The sequence below is a fragment of the Anguilla rostrata genome, chromosome 5 (genome assembly GCF_018555375.3).
Source record: "Anguilla rostrata isolate EN2019 chromosome 5, ASM1855537v3, whole genome shotgun sequence".
NCBI classification, from domain to species: domain Eukaryota; kingdom Metazoa; phylum Chordata; class Actinopteri; order Anguilliformes; family Anguillidae; genus Anguilla; species Anguilla rostrata.
The window spans coordinates 57,318,844-57,333,633 of NC_057937.1; the positions used below are offsets into that span (position 1 = coordinate 57,318,844).

The window sequence follows — 14,790 nt, forward strand, 5'->3', positions numbered from 1 at the left end:
TGCTGTGTTTGGGCCTGAGAACTCTGGCAAATGTTGTGTGTTCTCTGATTGGCTGGTTAGCTGTGAGCTCTGGTGAATGTTGAGTGTTCTCTCATTGGCTGGTTAGCTGTGTGCTCTGGTGAATGTTGTGTGCTCTTTGATTGGCTGGTTAGCTGTGAGCTCTGGTGAAAGTTGAGTGTGTTCTGATTGGCTGAGTAGCTGTGAGCTCTGGTGAATGTTGTGTGCTCTCTGATTGGCTGATTACAGTAACTGTGAGCCCTGGGGAATGTTGTCTGCTCTCTGATTGGTCGCACTCTTCCAGGTGATCAAAGACCTGAAGGGCTCTGATTACAGCTGGTCCTACCAGACTCCGCCCTCCTCCCCCAGCAGCTCTGGGTCCAGGAAGAGCAGCATGTGCAGGTGAGTGGCAGCGTGAGAGGATGATTAGAGTTAGACGAGCTGAAAATGGACTTGACCGTGTTAGTTCCCATGAGCCCACACTCTGAGCAGACCTGAGGACGATGGACGCCCCGATATTCAGTCTTGTTCTTCTGAAGGATTCGTTAATATAACATCCAATGACCATGCCACTGTCGCCTTTGGCTTGCTTTTGTGGGGACGGGGGGGGGGGTTTGGCCCAGGGTATAGGCTGTGTTATTGTGAAGATATTATTTGTAAACTGCACTACATAAATAACATTTGATTGGGTGAGTGCTTGAGTGGGTGAAACATTGATTTTTAGAGAGACTGGCAGACTGAAGTGTGCCATTTTGCTGTGTTTCTGATTTTCGTACCTTTCTCACTGTAAAATGTGTGCTTTGTGACGTCTCGATGTCTATAGCGCAGAAATAATGCTGTGGGATAGAATGGGCTGCCAGACGCTTTTTCTTCTAACAGGTGGTGGATGATCTGTCCATTTATTGTTTTTTTTTTTTTTGGGGGGGTGGGGGGGGTGGGGGGGTGTGCGGATAGTCGAGGCTTTGGTGCATGCAGCCTGTCTTCTCTGTCAGTCTGTCAGTCCAGTCCAGTTTGTCCGCGTGTCTGTCTGATCGTCCTGTCTGCCCTGGGTGCTGTTGTCTGTGCTAACATGCATCGCCACATTTTAAAAAAAGACCACTTGCTCCACAGCCAGCCACTGTGGAAATGTTCATTTTCACTGACAATATCAGCACCTCTGCAATGAGTGGCTTTCTATAGTCAACCAGCACTAAAAACCTGCATTTGAAATGGTACAGTGTATAACTGAATGCATGTATAGGTGAGAGACTGGAAGATTTTTCAAGAATTAACAGTCTGTCACGATTATTTTAAAATGATATTGTACAATCTTTGCTTTTTAAATTCTTAACTTGTTTCTTAACTTGCATCCCATTGTGCTTGAAAATAGTGTTCCTTCTTTTATAAGAGTAAAGAAATAATGGGAGAAGAATTTTCTAAAATGTGAATGAAGTACACTTAAAATGAGTTGTTTTGAGAATTGTAGTCTTATGAATAGAACTGTTTTGTTGTCATAATTGCAGTGTGGTACTGTACATGTAATGTAGCCTCAGGTATCTGTAGAAAATTGCTAGTGACAAAAGACTCCTGATTGGTCTGTAGTTGCCCTAGAACTGATGATGTCATAGTCAGATTTTAGCCATTCATTGCAGTGACCTCTGGAGTAACTGTGTGTCTCACGTTCTCTCTCCACTTGTCTCTTCCATGTGCTCCCCTCCCCTCCCTGACCCCTGACCCCTTATCTGTCTGACACACCCCTGCCTCCTGCATGCTTCATTTCCCCCTCTATGTCTCCTTTGTCCCCCCTCCCATTGGTTTTGTCCTCTTTTTCCTCATCCCCCTTTCCTTGTCTTCCTCATGGGCACTCCCTTAAACCTTCTTGCTTTTTCTTCTTTCCTCTATACCTCTCTTCTGTGGTGCTCAATCTCATTTCTCTCTCTCTCTTTTGCTTTGTGGGTTCTTGAAATTTTTACAATGGGTACCCTCCTTATACGAAACACGTAAAATTATTCCACCACTGCCGCCGCTTCCTTTCTCTAATCCACACCACTACGCCCTCCATGACACAACCACACCCCCGTCTCACTTTCCTCTCCTTCTCCAAACCCCAATCGCACCCACCATCCTTGTCTCCTTTCCTCTCATCCCTTCTTTCTTTCCCTCCATCATCACACCCCTTACTTCGTTTTTTACGCCTCCCTCTTACCCCCTTATTCTCTGTTGTCATCTTCCTGTTTATCTCCTCTGTTTATCCCACCGTTGTCACACCCCATTACTTCATTTGTACCTGCCCCATTGGTGTCCACCCATTTTCCCCTCCTCCTTGCCCATTTGCTCCTCCCCCTTGCCCATTTGCCCCTCCCCCTTGCCCATTTGCCCCTCTCCCTTGCCCATTTGCCCCTCCCCTTGTCCATTTGCCCTCCCCCTTGCCCATTTGCCCTCCCCCTTGTCCATTTGCGCCCCCCCGTCATTTGCCCTCCCCCTTGTCCGTTTGCCCCTCCCCCTTGCCCGTTGGCCCCTCCCCCTCCTGCAGCAGCGTAAACAGCGCCCACAGTAGCGCCTCGCGCTCGTCCAGCGGCTCTCAGACTCTGACACCAGCCAGGTAGCCGCCACCCATGCCCTGTGACATCACCAGCCTGGCCCGCCCCCCTATCCTGAACGCCACAGCCCTGCCCGCAGCAGGGCCAGATCCAGATGTCCTGCAGATGTTCTGCGGGTCCCCTTGCCCCGATTAGCGGCTCTGTTTCAGTCCGCCGTGTGAGAAGGAGCTCGGTTACGCGTGTTCTGTGACAGAAAACTGTGAAGGCTTTGCTGTGAGGACGCAGTGTGTGTCTTACGCTCAGAGTTCACGCTCCAGATGAGGTCACACACTCCGTTGTAAGGACCGGAGTTTGGCGGTGTGTTGCTAGCCTCGCTACAGTAGGCCTTGTTTGTCAGGGTTCTGCGTTCTCTTCCCGCTGACCTTTTCTTCTGTTCCTCTCTGCCTTGTTTTTTTCTCTCTCCCTCTCCATCTTTCTCTATCCCTCCTAATCTTTCTGTCTCCCTCCATCTATCTCTCTCCGTCTAATCACCTATCTCCATCCTCATACCCCATCTTGCTCGGTATCTCCTACTATCATTCACTTCTTCCTCTTGTCTTCTCTCTACCTTCCCTATTTTTCTCCATCTTCCCACTCAATCTTTCTTCCTCCCTCCTTCCTGCTCTCTTCTTCGTTCACCTTCCTCTCTCCCTCTCTCCCTCCTCCCTCCCTCTCTCTCTCCTCTCCCTCCCTCCCTCCCTTCTCTCTTCCTCTCTCCCTCTCTCCTGTAGAAGTCATCCAGCTCTGCATCCTCGGAGGCCTCAGAGACCTGTCAGTCAGTCAGCGAGTGCAGCTCTCCCACCACGGTGAGTGTCAGCCACACACACACACACACCCACACACACGCAACACACACACCACACACCACACACGCCACCACGCCACACCATTACAACCACACACCACTCCACACACACCCACACACACCCACACACCACACCCCCACACGCACACACGCATCAAACACACACACACACACACACACCACTCACACACCATTCAACACACACACACACAGACACACACACACGCACACACACACCTACAACACACACCACACACACACACACGCCACACGCACACACACACACCACACACACATTACACACACACTCCACACAGACATCACACACTCCACACACGCACACACACACACTACAAACACACACACACGCACGCACAAACACACACACACACGCACACACACACTCACACACACACACGCACCCATTACAAACACACACACACACACACTGCAAACACCCACACCCACATTACAAACACACGCACACTCAGACACACACACACACACACACACACACTGACATACCCACACAAACGCACGCCCACGTCCTGCTTGGCTTGTATTTTTGCGTATTCAGCGCATTCCATAGATTTAATCAGCAGGTGCTGGTTTCCTTTCCCAAGCATCAAACCTCGGTGTATACTGCATAAAGAGTGTGCTACTTGCAAGTGCTGTATAACTCATGCATTATTTATCTTTATTTAGAGAACTGGGCTAGAGGCCTTTGGAAAAGTTGTGTTCTCCATATCAGAGCAGTTGTACGCTATATAGTGCTATTTACTTTTCACTTATATTTTCACATATACCCTATATAGCATCGCCGACAGTATATAGCCTCCCTGCATAGACATATTGAGTACACAGGGATTCTCATAGGCTTTCATAGGAGTCGGATCTCCTCATTGGCTGTTCTGGTTCTGAGAAGGGGGCGGGGCTGCCGCAGGTGAGAAGCGTGGCTCAGCACTGGCTCCAGCTGGGCTGTGCTATGTCTCACTTCTGACCTCTGACCTTCGACCTGCGCCTGTCACTCAGCGTCTGCTGTCCGGCGGCTGCTCGCGCGACCTGCCCCCCCCAACCCCCCCACTCCCGGGGGTGGAGGTGGAGGTGGAGGTGAGGGGGGGTCGTCACACCTCTCCTTGGGGAGGGGAGGGGGGCTGGCCGCTCTGACCACCTTGTCTCTCCGTTCCGCAGTTTGGCCCGTCCTTCGCCACCTTCCGCCCTGCTCTCTCTCACACTGGCTCCATCAGGCCTTTCTCTGTCATACTTCCTGCGTCCCCACCCTATAACTGCTCCCCCGGATCCAACACTTCCTCTCCCACCTCAAAGGTTCCTTGCTGGAAGGTTTGTTTTCATCAGCACCTTTTGCTTTGGAGTTTTTTTTTTTTCCTTTTGGTTTTTATTTTTGATTATTATTTTATTTGATTTGCAGCTCACATCTTTGATTAATGCTTCTCTTATAATTTGTGCTTTATTTAATTTTTCTCATCACCTGCCTAACTCATTCATGACTTCATTACTTTGCTCCTTAACATGTAATCTCATTCTGTTGCTGCCATTTTGTTTTGTTATTTAAAAAAGCACCCCCAGTCTCAAATCTCCATTTCGAATCTCTCTGTGAGGGATTTGCTAAATGGAGCAGGCCGTCGGTGGGCACAGGTACCAGCAGGTTACCGTCCTCAAATTTAATCTAGCGCGTGGCACCAAAGGGTGAACATCCTGTACAGGATCCAACTCCCTTTCGGACAAAACAAAAAAAAAAGACACACTCAAACTGCGGGATTGTAGACAAGCCCCTCCCTCCGCTGTGGTAGGATGCACCGTGTCCTGTGTCTCAATAAATCCCGCCCACCTCTCCAGGATTGGTCCAAACCAGGTCCCTATGAGCAGCCATTGGTCAGCACGCTGCAGAGAAGGAAGGAGCCCCTTGAGCGGCTCAGGGAGCCCGAGGCTTCCGCTGGCGCCCAGGGGTATTCTGGGATGCATCCGGAGGACCCACAGCAGAGGCCGCGGATGACCCCCGCCTCCATTGCTGCCAAGGTAACGGCAAAGGTAGCGGTTACTATGGTTATTACACATCACAATTTATGTGCGTCTCAGGGTCAGAGTAAATGTTGAACATTTATTCTAAAATAACTAGTCCTAGTAGACATATAAATACAGGTTGATTCTGCCATGTTATTTTGCTGTAAACTAATTAGCCTGCACTTTGGATGCAAAATTGAAATTGTCGCCATTAACAAAATATGGGACTTTTGTAATGAAATTTTTGGAACACAATATATATAATGGAAGCAGAACTAGAGTGGCTCTTACACTGTGGGTATGTCACCGGTTAACCTGAGAACAGCTGTTCCATAAACTGAGTTTGCATGTTAAAGTGCATGTGAAAGACCTTCCTCCAACTCCAAAAAGAGGAGAGAAGTGAATGTGCTCAGCCCCACGTTGGGTGTCAAATTTTTAATTTAAAAAAAATGAATGAATTCTGTGGGCACCCAACTTTCCTGAGATTTTTTTATGGTTGGCAGTTGCTGGGGTGTGAGTAGTGCGTCTGTACCGTACAGACAGAACTGTAGATTGAGCACTAACGGGGGGGGGGGGGGGGTATCAGAGAGGAGAGGACCTGGGGCCTGTTTAATCTTGGATCTGACAAAAACTTGTGTGCCTCAGCACGGAGAGGAGGTCTCCCCTGCAGCCAGTGACCTGGCCATGGTGCTGACCCGCGGGCTGAGCATGGAGCAGCAGAAGAGCAGCCGGGACTCCCTGCAGTACTCCAGCGGCTACAGCACCCAGACCACCACCCCCTCCTGCTCCGAGGATACCATCCCCTCCCAGGGTAACGCACCTAGCCTGACCAATCAGAGCCAGCTCGCTTACACTGACCAATCAGAGCCAGCTCGCTTACACTGACCTATCAGAGCCAGCTCGCTTACACTGACCAATCAGAGCAAAATTACTTACACTGACCTATCAGAGCCAGCTCGCTTACACTGACCAATCAGAGCCAGCTCGCTTACACTGACCAATCAGAGCCAGCTCGCTTACACTGACCAATCAGAGCCAGCTCACTTACACTGACCTATCAGAGCCAGCTCGCTTACACTGACCAATCAGAGCCAGCTCGCTTACACTGACAATCAGAGCCAGCTCACTTACACTGACCTATCAGAGCCAGCTCGCGTACACTGACCAATCAGAGCCAGCTCCTTACACTGACCAATCAGAGCCAGCTCACTTACACTGACCATCAGAGCCAGCTCTCTTACACTGACCAATCAGAGCCAGCTCGCTTACACTGACCAATCAGAGCCAGCTCGCTTACACTGACCAATCAGAGCCAGCTTGCTTACACTGACCTATCAGAGCCAGCTCGCTTACACTGACCAATCAGAGCCAGCTCACTTACACTGACCTATCAGAGCCAGCTCGCTTACACTGACCAATCAGAGCCAGCTCGCTTACACTGACCTATCAGAGCAAACTTACTTACACACTGACCAATCAGAGCCAGCTCGCTTACACTGACCTATCAGAGCCAGCTCACTTACACACTGACCTATCAGAGCAAAATTACTTACACTGACCAATCAGAGCCAGTTCACTTACACACTGACCTATCAGAGCAAAATTACTTACACTGACCAATCAGAGCCAGCTCGCTTACACTGACCAATCAGAGCCAACTCACTTACACTGACCAATCAGAGCCAGCTCACTTACACTGACCAATCAGAGCCAGCTCACTTACACTGACCTATCAGAGCAAACTTACTTATACTGACCACTCAGAGCCAGCTCGCTTACACTGACCTATCAGAGCCAGCTCATGTACACTGACCAATCAGCGCCAGCTTTCTTACACTGACCAATCAGAGCCAGCTTTCTTACACTGACCTATCAGAGCCAGCTCGCTTACACTGACCTATCAGAGCCAGCTGACTTATACTGACCAATCAGAGCAAAATCACTTACACTGCCCAAGAAAAGTCTACTCACTCACACTGACCAATCAGGGCTAGCTCACTTACACCAATCAGAGCAAACTCACTTACACTGACCAATCAGAGCCAGCTCACTTACACTGACCAATCAGAATCAGCTTACTTAAACTGCCACTAGCAGCAGCCTTGACTTAACCTCTATCTCTCTCTGTGTCACTCTCTCTCTCGCCTCCTCTTTTTCTCTCTCCTCCCCAACTATCTCCCTCTGCCACTCTCCATCTCTGTCTCTCCTCTCTCACTCATTCGCTCTCTCTCTTCCCCCTCCCCCCCCCCCTCTCTCTCTCTCTCTCTGCACCTCCCTCAGTGTCTGACTACGACTGTTACTCTGTGAACGGAGACGCGGAGGGGGAGGGGCAGGCAGATTTCGACAGGTCGTCCACCATCCCCCGCCACAGCAACATCGCCCAGAACTACCGGCGCATGATCCAGACCAAGAGGCCCGCCAGCACCGCGGGCCTCCCCAGCGGGATGGCGGCCCAGGGCGGCCCGGCCGGGGTGGGGGGAGGGGGCGGGGGAGGAGGAGGGGGTCCCGGGACCCCGGGGACGGCCACCATCCGCCGGACCCCCTCCACCAAGCCGGGGGTGCGGCGCACGCTGTCCAACGTGGGCCCCATCCCCATCCGCCCGCCCATCGTGCCGGTGAAGACGCCCACCGTGCCCGACTCGCCCGGCTACGCGGGGCCCCCGGGGAGGGTGGGCAGCGAGGAGTGCGTCTTCTACGCCGAGGACGCCTCGCCCAACGCACTGGAGTACGTCAAGGCCTCGCCCAAACGCCTGAGCCTGCCCAACACGGCGTGGGGCGCGGCGGCGGGCCTGGGGGAGATGAGCGTGTACGGCCAGCCCGCCGCCGCCGCCACCGCCGAGGAGGAGCAGCTGCTGGCCGCCAACCGCCACAGCCTGGTGGAGAAGATCGGCGAGCTGGTGGCCAGCGCCCACGCCCTGGGCGAGGGCCAGTTCCCCTTCCCCTCGCTGCCCGACGACCCGCCGCCCGGCCCCAGCCCCGCCCCCGACCGCGACCCCCACGCCCCGCAGGGGGAGGACATGCTGGTGTCCATCCGCCGGGGGGTGAGGCTCCGCAAGACCATCTCCAACGACAGGTCGGCCCCCAGGATTTTGTGATGCTCCGCTTCGAGACCGCCAGCAGGGGGCGACGTCGGTCGGGCCTGGGCCCGGCAGTACCACTGACTCTGTAGAGAATTACGTATGTCTGTCTGATAAAAGCAGATTAAAAAAAAAATAAAAAACGGAAGGAAAGAAAGAATAAAAGCGTCATTAAAGTAAAAAAAATAAATAAATAATGGTAATAATAATAATAATACTGAAAATAATGAAAAAATAATAATTAATGAGTAAATAATGAAGAAATGAAAGGCCTTTGGCCACCATAATTTTAGTGTGTACAGACGCATGTTTTTTCATATTAACACCCCCGCCGGATATTCTGTTAATAATGAGGCCCTGGGCTGGCTGTGGGACCCTGTTTTCCATTTCCTGCTTAAACCCCCTCCCCCCCGCCCCCCCGACCCCAAATCTCTGGTCCCCAAACACTAACCTGTGACCCCTATAGGGGGCAGCTAACGTCAGGTCACTGAGAATGTGGTAGAACAGGCTGCTGCCCCCTGCCACACCCCCCCCCCCGCCCGCTCGACCCCCACCCCACCCCAAAACCCACTTTCCCACGCCGGCTCCCCCTCCACATGTCCGACGTCACATCGTAGGCTTGAAACCATAGTAACGAACCCCTCTCTCTCTGTGCGTCCGTGTCTGTGTGTCTGTCAGACTGGCTGAAGAATGGGCGGGGCCCTGCTGCAGGTCAGCTGGTATACCTCTGCTGCTGGGATTGGTCTCTGTCTTAAGGGTTTCCCTTAGTTACGTACTGGTTTAAAAAAAAAAAAAAAAAATTTTAGTTCCTTTTTTTTCAAGCTGCGTCATTAACGTATAAAAAAGCTGTGTTGCTGTGTGTCGAGAAATGAAGAAATTATATCATATCATATATATTTTTTTGGAATTTCCTTCTGAATTCAAGCAATAAGTGTGCTTTCTTGGGGGGGGGGGGAGGGGGGGGGAGGGAAATTAACGAGTAACTTTTGTTCGATGTTTAGGCCTCGTCTTAGTAACTTTCAGGAAGTCACTGGGCAGACACAGCCAGGGTGTACCTGCCCTGTATTCTGTAGGACTGTGGCACTTTGATATTGAATTCCCAGTGCTGACCACTAGGTGTCACTGTGACCATGCTGTTTACAGTGTTTTGTGCATTGGTTAAGGAGTGGCGATTGCCTTCAGACGTACATGTTTTTTGAACTACAGAAATACATTGAGCTGGTGATGTCTGTGAGAGAAGAGATGGCAAAGGAAGTGAGAAAGAGATTTGGGGGTAGGCGGTGGGGTAGGGTGGGGTGGGGGGTTCCAGTCGAGGATGGTGTGCAAACGTCACCCGAAGAGGGCGAATTTAAAAATGCGAGAAACACTATATTTATATATGCAAGGGATAATAAGCATGGATTTCTGAAAGTGTCCGAAGCCTCGTAGTAGGTGAGGCCCGTTGAGTAGAGTGACAGTAGCTGTGCAAGGCATTCTGGGAAGGGTTTTTGAAGGATACGTGAGCTGTGGGGGTGGGTTTTGGGGAGGGGGGGGGCGGGTGGTGGTGGTGGTCTGGGGGCAACAGCAGGCAGAGAGCGAGGTTCAGTGTGTTGTAAACAGCGTTCTAGCTCAGGGGATACAGAGCAGCACTGCAGGAGGGTGCCTCTTGGCGGGCGACGCGTGCGCGGGCTCGCTGCGGTTAGCGTAGCTTCAGCGCCGCGTTCAGAGCTCGCGCGTACCTGCGGAGCGGGTGAGAACGGACGCATCCGCTCGTCGTCTGGAGAACGAGGTGTGCGTCTTTCTGTGAAGAGAAAAGGTAACCGAGGGCGATGGTGAAGTAGCAAACACAATGTCCAGGGATTTCTGTTTCTATTAGTCTATAGAATAAAAAAAAAGAAGCCAAAGTAATTCCCTAGAGGAGTAAGAGGAGTCGTGCATGCCTAGTACACGCGTTTCAGATTTTCAGTTAAACTGCCAAATGTAAAAAAAAAAAAAAAGATGGAAAAAAAAAGGAGAAAAAAAAGCGGAATGTCGCATTACCTCTTGTTCAGAGGAAATCTTACATGTACATACTGTATGTCCTTTAATAATTTAGGAAGGAGAGACGGGAAAAGGTAAAACAATATTTGTTATTTTTTTTGACCACTGGAGTGTGGCGGGAACAAGGAAGCTTGCTTTCCCAGAGTGCTTTTTAAAAATAAAACGTGCGGTAATTCCTACTGAATTGGGCATTTGAGGGGGTGCGCCACTGAAGTACCAGGGGGTCCCCTCGACAGACTCAGCCGGTAACGACCACCGATCAGCGTCCATCGCCGGGAACAGGGGTGGGCACGCAATACAATACGCTTTTATCCGCATGGAATTATGGGGGATTTTTTGTATGCTCTGTTCTTAGGAGTGGCAGCCATCTTTAAAATAAATAAATAAATAAATAAATACAAAATAAAAAAACGAGAGAGCTCGGTTGTCTTGCCTTGAGGAGGCAGAGCGGGTTTTTCTAGAACATTCTCCTCTGGTGGTGGAAAAGGCTATGCTCCAGCACTGTGACTAGACTCAAGGGGGTGTTTTGGGGTGTGGGGGAGGGGGGGGGCTTATTGGGTTTTGGGGGGGGGGGGGATGGGGGGCAGCAGCACAGCACCCCAGCGGCAGTGGCCCCGCCCAGGCAGGGCGTGTCTGGACCGGCGGCCAGCGAAGGTGATCACCAGTAGAACTCTCGTTAAAAAAGCACAGGTCATAACTTTGTATATACGTATATATATCCGAAGGTGAACACTAACCATATACGTCACATTGCAAATATAAAAGAAAGTGTTTGACACTAATATTGTCTAGAAGTACTGGAACAAAAAAAAATAAATAATGAAGGCAAAAGTCAAGTCTACAAAGGGCATCAAGAATAATACGGCAATGTGTTTTTAGCTGAACTGAAAACAAATGTCTGTCAAACCTTAATAATGTCAGTGTAGATACTGTACACTTTTGATTTTATCTGTGCAAACTAAAACCGGTTGTAATTTTTTTTTAAGGTAGTTTTTTTTCCCTTCCTTTCCCCCCTCACCACATTTCATTCGTTCCATTTGATTGTATATGATTGTGAAAACAGACTCCGGAGTGAAACTGAAGGGATAAGACTGAGGGTCACAGCTGAAGTAATGCTACGTAGGTGTTGATTGGGGGGGGGGGGTCTCTCTCACCCCTGTCTTAATTGGGCTGAGATTCGAAAGCTCGCTCAGCAGGTGAAATGCGCACATGCACATGAACGCACACACAGGCACACGCACACGCAGACGCTTGATGCTCAGGCTTCCAGGTGCGGACAGCCCCGAAACAGCCCCCCCTCTCTCCAACCCCTCCCACCCCCCCCCCCCCCACCCACCCAAACCCGACGCGTCCAACTCAACCCTTTGCTCCCGTGTCCTCTGCAGCGTGTGATCCATTTCCTGTCGGGACGCGCCTTGGTTAGATGTGCCGTTCGGTCACCATACCTTAGCCTGGCCTCCTGTACCAGGAGGGGAGGAGGGATCCCCAAAAGGAGGGAGGGGGGGAACCCCAGAAGGAGGATGTTGGGAGTTGTGACTACACGTGTAGCAGAGAAGCCCCTTTCCTGTCACCAGGGACGCACTGCAGAGCCGAGGCCCGGTGTTCTTCCTCTCCGCAAGGGGTCGGGGATCAGGGGTCAGGGGTCAGAGGTCGAGCCTCATTTAAACCGCGGGCACTAAGCATTTACCGAAACCTGTTCCCTCCCAAAGCAGGCTAGCTGAAGGGTACACGTGTTCCTCCTGTGGCTCGGACGGCGGGAGGCAAATCGCTCGCGCTCTCCAGAAAACGCTCATGATTGCAGTGAAGTGGAGGCGTGTGGTGCAACAAAAAAACCTTAAACGGGAACCAAATTTCACCTCCCGTCTGGCTGCGGGGCAGAAGGGACATAATTTGCTGTTGCGCTTATCTGAGTTCAGGTCCCACCTCCTTCACGCTGCTCAGCGCTGCGTGAAGCCTTTCAGCCAATCAGAGCAGCCGCTGCTCCTCCGCGAGCTGGCGGTCGGGCTTAGAGCGGGATTCGCCGGTTCCCGCGTGAACAAAAAAAAAAAAAAAAGATTATTTCCCGCTGTTTTGAAATCCAGGAGAGGCAATAGTTGTGTCAGGTGTCCTGCTGTGCTGTTGTAAATAAACAGCAGAGGATATTTTGTGTTGGAAAACTACCCCCCCGCTGCGCCTGCAAGCGCTCTTGGATATATTAGCGCGGCTGAACTCAAGCGCGGAGCTCTGCTGGCGTTCGATGAGCTCGAACCTTTGCGGGTTTGTGCCCGGTCAGCACTTTTGTGCGTGAGTTTTGGAACTCCGCGTGCCCATTGATTCCACACGCTCCTCGCCCCCCGTGTCTCAGCCAATAGAACGTGGCGTGCGAGCGGCTGCAGGGAGCCAATGGGAGGACGGGTTATAAACCCATTTGGGGATGGGAGGGGGCTGCCTTTTGGGGTTCCCATCCACCCTTTGCCTGTAAGTGCAGGCTCTTTTTTTTAGGGTGAATGTTGTCCCATAAGCTCTCCCATCCTGCATACTCTTTAGGATATATATGTCACATATATCTGACTATATTGATTGATTGATTGATTGATTAGATTTTTATTTTGGGTAAAAGAATGCATGCCATCCAATGGCTGGATGCCAGTTTGTGCCCAAGAGGACAGCTCATAAGAACGCTAGCAGTGCTCATATCCCATGCGGTCCTCGGCCTCAAGGCAAAAAAATAAATAAAAAATCAAATGGACGTGCAACGGACAACGAAACGAGCAAATTTCACCCTTATAAAACTTTCCAGTAAGAATCAGAAAATAAACCATCAGCTAGATCAACTAAATAAGGCCAATCTTACAGAAATAAAATAAAATAAAAAACGTAAAATAAGGGAAAAACATAGGGCGGCACCTTGGTCCGTGCTGCCGCCTTCTCGATGCCCCCACCCACCCCACCCCTCCACCCACCCACTTAAACATGCAGTACCGCTTGTGCGCTGTAGCTGTGCCCACCTCTTACTACGCCCACTGCGTGTGGCGAGCAGGCGGAATTTGCCATGCTGATGTACAGGTGTGCAGGAAACCCTTCGCGGTGCCAGGAGAGTTCTGACACAGATGGCAGTTTGGATTTTGCCCCGGTACATTGCTACACCCACTCTCCCAACCCACACAACGTCTGTGCCATGTTTTTTTTTTTTTCTCTCTTTTTAGTTTCAGTTAAAATATATGGAACATTTGAAACTATGGAACCAAATCCCAGTTATATCCGCGCGACTCACAACGTCACACAAACGAATCAAGCCTGCCTCTCCCCAACGAGGTCACTGGGGTGTGCGTGTGTTCAGCTAGGTGCCATGAAAACTGAATGTCCGCCTTTTTAAAATTTCTTTTCTCCCCGTGTCTTCAAACCCTCACCGTCTCAAAATCCACCCCCCCCCCCCCACCCTCACAACCCTGTCTTTCTCTCACAACACCCAACCCCTCCTCCCGCCCCCAAGACAAAAAAGCTAAAAACACTGCGTCTAATGAACTTGACCTTTGCCGCAGTTTTATTTAAATGATTATTTTTATTATTGTGAAGAGATATGATGTGTGTGTTGTTTTTTTTGTACAAAACCCCTTGTTCCCAGTGAAGTCCAGTAACACTGCAGGTGCCGTTGTCACACTTGTCCTCTTTTTCTTCTCTTTCTTCTTCTCGTTCTTCTTCTTCTTCCTCCTCTTCTTTTTTAATTTATTGTGTTTTTCCAGGCTTTTATTTTTTATTTTATTTTTTTTGCTCTCCTCCCCGATGATGGGTTTAGGGGCTTTTTTTGTAATATTTATCCTTTTAATTTGTTAACTTTAGTCACTGCTAACGTAACAAAATGCACTGTGATGATTCCAGTATTAATAAAAGTTGTACTGAAAAAATTCAACCTATCTGAGCCGAGAGCTTTTCATTCAAAGAGAAAATAAAAAATGAGAAATAGGTGGTCAGAACTTGTCAGGTAAGCCCTGGGGGGGAAGTGTTCCGGTTCTGTTCTCTCACCTGGTTTGACAAGCGTGTAAAGCAGTGGTTCCCAACACTGTTCCTGGAGATCTACCGTCCTGTCGGTTTTCACTCCAACCCTAACATAGCACACCTCATTCAACAGCTAGTGATCTCATCTCATTGAGCTGCTAATTAGTAGAATCATCAGGTGTGCCAAATTAGGGTTGAAGTGAGAACCTGCAAGGACGGTAGATCTCCAGGAACAGGGTTGGGAAGCCCTTGTGTAAAGGGGTTGTGGCTGTGGCTGTGGCGCAGTGTTCTAACACCAGGGGGCAGTAGAATTCTTCCAGGATTGTCAGGACGTTTT

At 50.4% G+C, this 14,790-nt stretch overlaps 1 protein-coding gene across 1 annotated transcript in view; it reads left to right on the forward strand.

The window, feature by feature from the left end:
- The window catches only part of mtss1lb (MTSS I-BAR domain containing 2b), an 86,575-nt gene extending 72,208 nt beyond the window's left edge, over positions 1–14,367 (forward strand). The window contains exons 9-15 of the mRNA XM_064338018.1: positions 302–399; positions 2,510–2,578; positions 2,726–2,789; positions 3,287–3,361; positions 5,218–5,397; positions 6,028–6,193; positions 7,663–14,367. Coding sequence (XP_064194088.1) covers positions 302–399; positions 2,510–2,578; positions 2,726–2,789; positions 3,287–3,361; positions 5,218–5,397; positions 6,028–6,193; positions 7,663–8,477 — 1,467 coding nt within the window. The 3' untranslated portion in view covers positions 8,478–14,367. The remainder of the gene's footprint in view (positions 1–301; positions 400–2,509; positions 2,579–2,725; positions 2,790–3,286; positions 3,362–5,217; positions 5,398–6,027; positions 6,194–7,662) is intronic.
- Positions 14,368–14,790: the final 423 nt, after the last annotated feature.